Below are 3586 nucleotides of genomic sequence, written 5' to 3'. Positions count from 1 at the left end.
TAATGAGGGCAGTCATGAGTCTGCCAGGACTTTCACTCAGATGCAGTTCTGACACAAAGCGGTCACTCTTCTCAGTGAAGCATTCATGAAGCAATTGGTTCAACTTTTCAAGCGGCTTCGGTTGTAATACCATCACCAGGCGTACACCATCTTTCACACAGCCAACGCTGAAGATACAGAAACATGATCATAAACATCATTTTATGAGGTGTAACGGTTTTGTGTAACATTAATCGTATAAACTTTTGAATTTCATTTTCATGCATTCGTTTTTTTCTCGCCCTTTAATGCGTTTAAAGGGATTTCTTACTAGTTGGAACAAGAGTCCTCATTTGATAATTTATTTCAGCTATAAAAACAAGACCGTAAAAATACCACACTGTTTAAACAAATGTCACATGGATGTTGCCATTTATTTACTCTGCAATGCATCCTGGGTAAATGATGTAGACATGTTGCTCCAGTGCAAGCTCACCTTCCAGGAAGGTCACAAGTGTAGGACATGGTGTAAATCAGTGGTTCCTAACCCTGGTCCTTGAGGAACTCCATCCTGCATGGTTTAGTTGTGTCTCTGCTCCAACACACCTGATTTCAATGAACGGGTGATTAACGGGCTCCTGCAGAGCTTAAGTAAAAAAAAAAATCACTGAATCAGGTGTGGAGCAGTGAACTAAAACATGCAGGATCATGGTGTTCCTCAGGGACCACAGTTGGGAACAACTGGCTGTAAACAGCACACATTGTTCGATTGATGATTAAGAAACAGGTAACATTTAGAACTTAACTGATAAACCTAATCGCAAACACCTGAGACCGACGACAAAGAGGAACAGGCGAGTGGGCGGGGCAAACTGACAAGATAAACAAACATGTAACAGAACTAAAAACCAAGATAACAAGAAAACAAAAACATAATGACCATAAGAGGAACTTGACCTAAAACACAAAAAACTTTTTTTAAAAAATAATGAAAATACACAGATCCTAACAGTCTTTGGAGACTGAACGATACACACCCTCTGCAGCCGATTCTGAAATTTCTTCCACATGGTTGTTAGCTTGAGTAGCTAACTGACTATAAACTTCTGGATTTTTAAATTACCGTTTAACAAAAAACAGAGAAAATGAAGAGAGATTATATTAAATAACCTTTGTCAGTTGGAAATGTATGCTGGCTAACAATTAATCTGGTGATTCTTACACTACATATTTTTTTAAATCATGAAAAAAGTGAAAGAAACAAGTGAAAAATACTCGTTAGCGAGGAAAGTTAGCATCCTTGTCCATCTAGCTAACGGTAAATTCAGTGGGAGACTTTTAGACATGAATTAGAGATGAACGTTAAGCTCTTTTAAAAGTGTATTTTTTGCTAAATAAATTCAAACGCTGCCAATTATTGTTAAAATATATATTTTTACCTGTGTTTTTGGTTGTAAGTGAACCAAAGATTGTCAAAGTTTTGACTTTGGAAAAAAAAGCAACAAAAATATCCAGAAGGCATTTTTACACTTAGTGCAAATAACCCTTAATAATAAATTAATTTTAAAGTAAACGTATAAAAACTGTTACCCATAATTTAATCCAGGATAACCAAGGAAGCATGAAAATCTAAGTGTTCAAATATGAGTGATAAATCTGATACATGTTTTAGGATGGCTTTAGCAGACTGAGCTTTTTTATTTGTTTTATTTAGTGGACCCCTAAGTGTTGTATTGTTCCGAGTTGATCTCGTGGTTCCAAAGGTCGTAAGGTCACGAGCTCAGAGTTGATTATGGTTGAGCCAGATGTTCCAGTGCCTTTCCCTCGCAGCGCATGCAGTGATAACCCATTTCAGTTGTGATGTTGAAGCAGCCCTGGCTGACGTAGAAGTCCAGAGATGATTTGTTCCAGTCCAGAACCGTAAAATTGAGCTGGTTGCAGCCAGCAGCCAGGCCCAGCTGCAAGACAACAAAACAAAAGAAACCAATAAGAGACGTACGCTGACAGTATTCCGACATGTTTAAACTTTCCACACGGGGACAGAAGAGGTTCTAAAACATGTTTCTCCCCTGGAACTAGTTTAAAAATGTTTAATGTGACTTACTTGGGCCACCTTGCTCATAAGCGCTTTACCAATGCCCTTCCCTGAAAGACAAGACATTGAACATAACTTGAGATTTCGTTTCCACGAAAAATACACAACTTCATTTTGTTAATGAGTGAATTTCCTCTACCTCTGAACTCTGGCATGACGTACAAGTCCTCCATAAAAACAGCTCTTCCTGACCATGAGCTGTAGGAATAGAAATAAAGTGCATAGCCTATCTTTGTGTGGCCTGAAAGCACAAAAAAAGACATTTGAGTGCATTTAAAGCTTTGCATGCTATTTTAGTTTAAGTATTTTACAATGAAAAACATTACTAAACTGTTCAGTAATGGCAAGTGCCTTCGCAGAAAGGGACTCGGAACGCCACATAAAATGAAGGGAAACTATCTCCATTTGATTCATTATCGAGCGTTTCAGTGCTGACTGTCTTAACGAGTGTACCAACAGTACGTAATACACTTGTAAATTAACCTTTAGAGTAAACAAAACCCAAAGAATTAAATTCTTCACAGAGCACTAAATATACTGTAAATGTGTCTAATTTACATGGTTGTGGTAGTGTCAAAGGTAAATCAGCCACTAGGGAGTGCACGCCAGTATCTCTTGTTATAGTCTTGTTCTGAAAGTAATCAGAGGAAAATGGCTCCTAGGTTCAATTCCGAGTTACGTACTTTAAAACAGGCATCTAGAAAGCAAGAAAGGAAATAGCGTTCCAATTTTATTGAGACCTAATATTGTAATTTTTAAGAATTTTGTTTATCTTGGCGAGATAGCCTGCGAACTTATAAAAAAGTGCTCCATAAAGCTAGAACTGTATATTATTCACCTTTGATGAGGATAAAAATAACCCTAGGTTTCTTTTCAGTACCATAGCTAGTCTGATGAAAAATCCTAACTGTTGAACTATACAACTATAAGCAGTGATGACTTCATGAGATTCTTTATAAATAAAATTATATCAGTTAGGGAAAAGAATTCAAACCATCCTTCCTACTATCGCCTCTGATTCTCTGTCAGATGAGGCAACTTTAAAAATGTCACTAGAACCTGATATACGTTTAGACCGTTTCTGTCCTGTTGAGCTCTGAATTGTCGAGAATAGCTTCATGCAAACCATCCACATGTCTGCTAGATCTCAACCAGACTATTTAAAGAGGTAATCTTAATATCCACATTTTGGATCTACTTAATTTGTCTCTAATGAATGGTTACGTACCACAGTGTTTTTAAGATTGCTGTAATTAAACCTTTAATTAAGAAACATAATCTCAACTCAGGAATCCTGGGCAATTATAAACTTATACAGTACCTAATCTAACTTTCATCTCAAAAATTCTAGAGAAAATAACAAAAAAGGTTGAATCATGTCATCTGGACTTCGTTTTTTTTGTTAAAAATAAACGTTTCGCCCCTCATCCAAGAGGCTTCGTCAGCCTGAGGCCTAGCCATCTGGTATTACCCAGAAGCCACCCTGACTCTTGTGTTTCAAGCCTGCCTCAG

General features: G+C 37.3%; 1 protein-coding gene across 1 annotated transcript in view; it reads right to left on the bottom strand.

Annotated features, from left to right (window-relative positions):
* Positions 1 to 1512: 1512 nt before the first annotated feature.
* The window catches only part of LOC119416465 (thialysine N-epsilon-acetyltransferase), a gene marked incomplete in the record, with an annotated part of 22661 nt that continues 20587 nt past the window's right edge, over positions 1513 to 3586 (bottom strand). The window contains 3 exon segments of the mRNA XM_037683703.1: positions 1513 to 1937; positions 2084 to 2124; positions 2214 to 2315. Coding sequence (XP_037539631.1) covers positions 1770 to 1937; positions 2084 to 2124; positions 2214 to 2315 — 311 coding nt within the window.

Source organism: Nematolebias whitei, chromosome 1 (genome assembly GCF_014905685.2).
Source record: "Nematolebias whitei isolate Nwh7 chromosome 1, NemWhi1, whole genome shotgun sequence".
NCBI classification, from domain to species: domain Eukaryota; kingdom Metazoa; phylum Chordata; class Actinopteri; order Cyprinodontiformes; family Rivulidae; genus Nematolebias; species Nematolebias whitei.
This window is presented reverse-complemented; position numbering and strand designations above follow the sequence as displayed.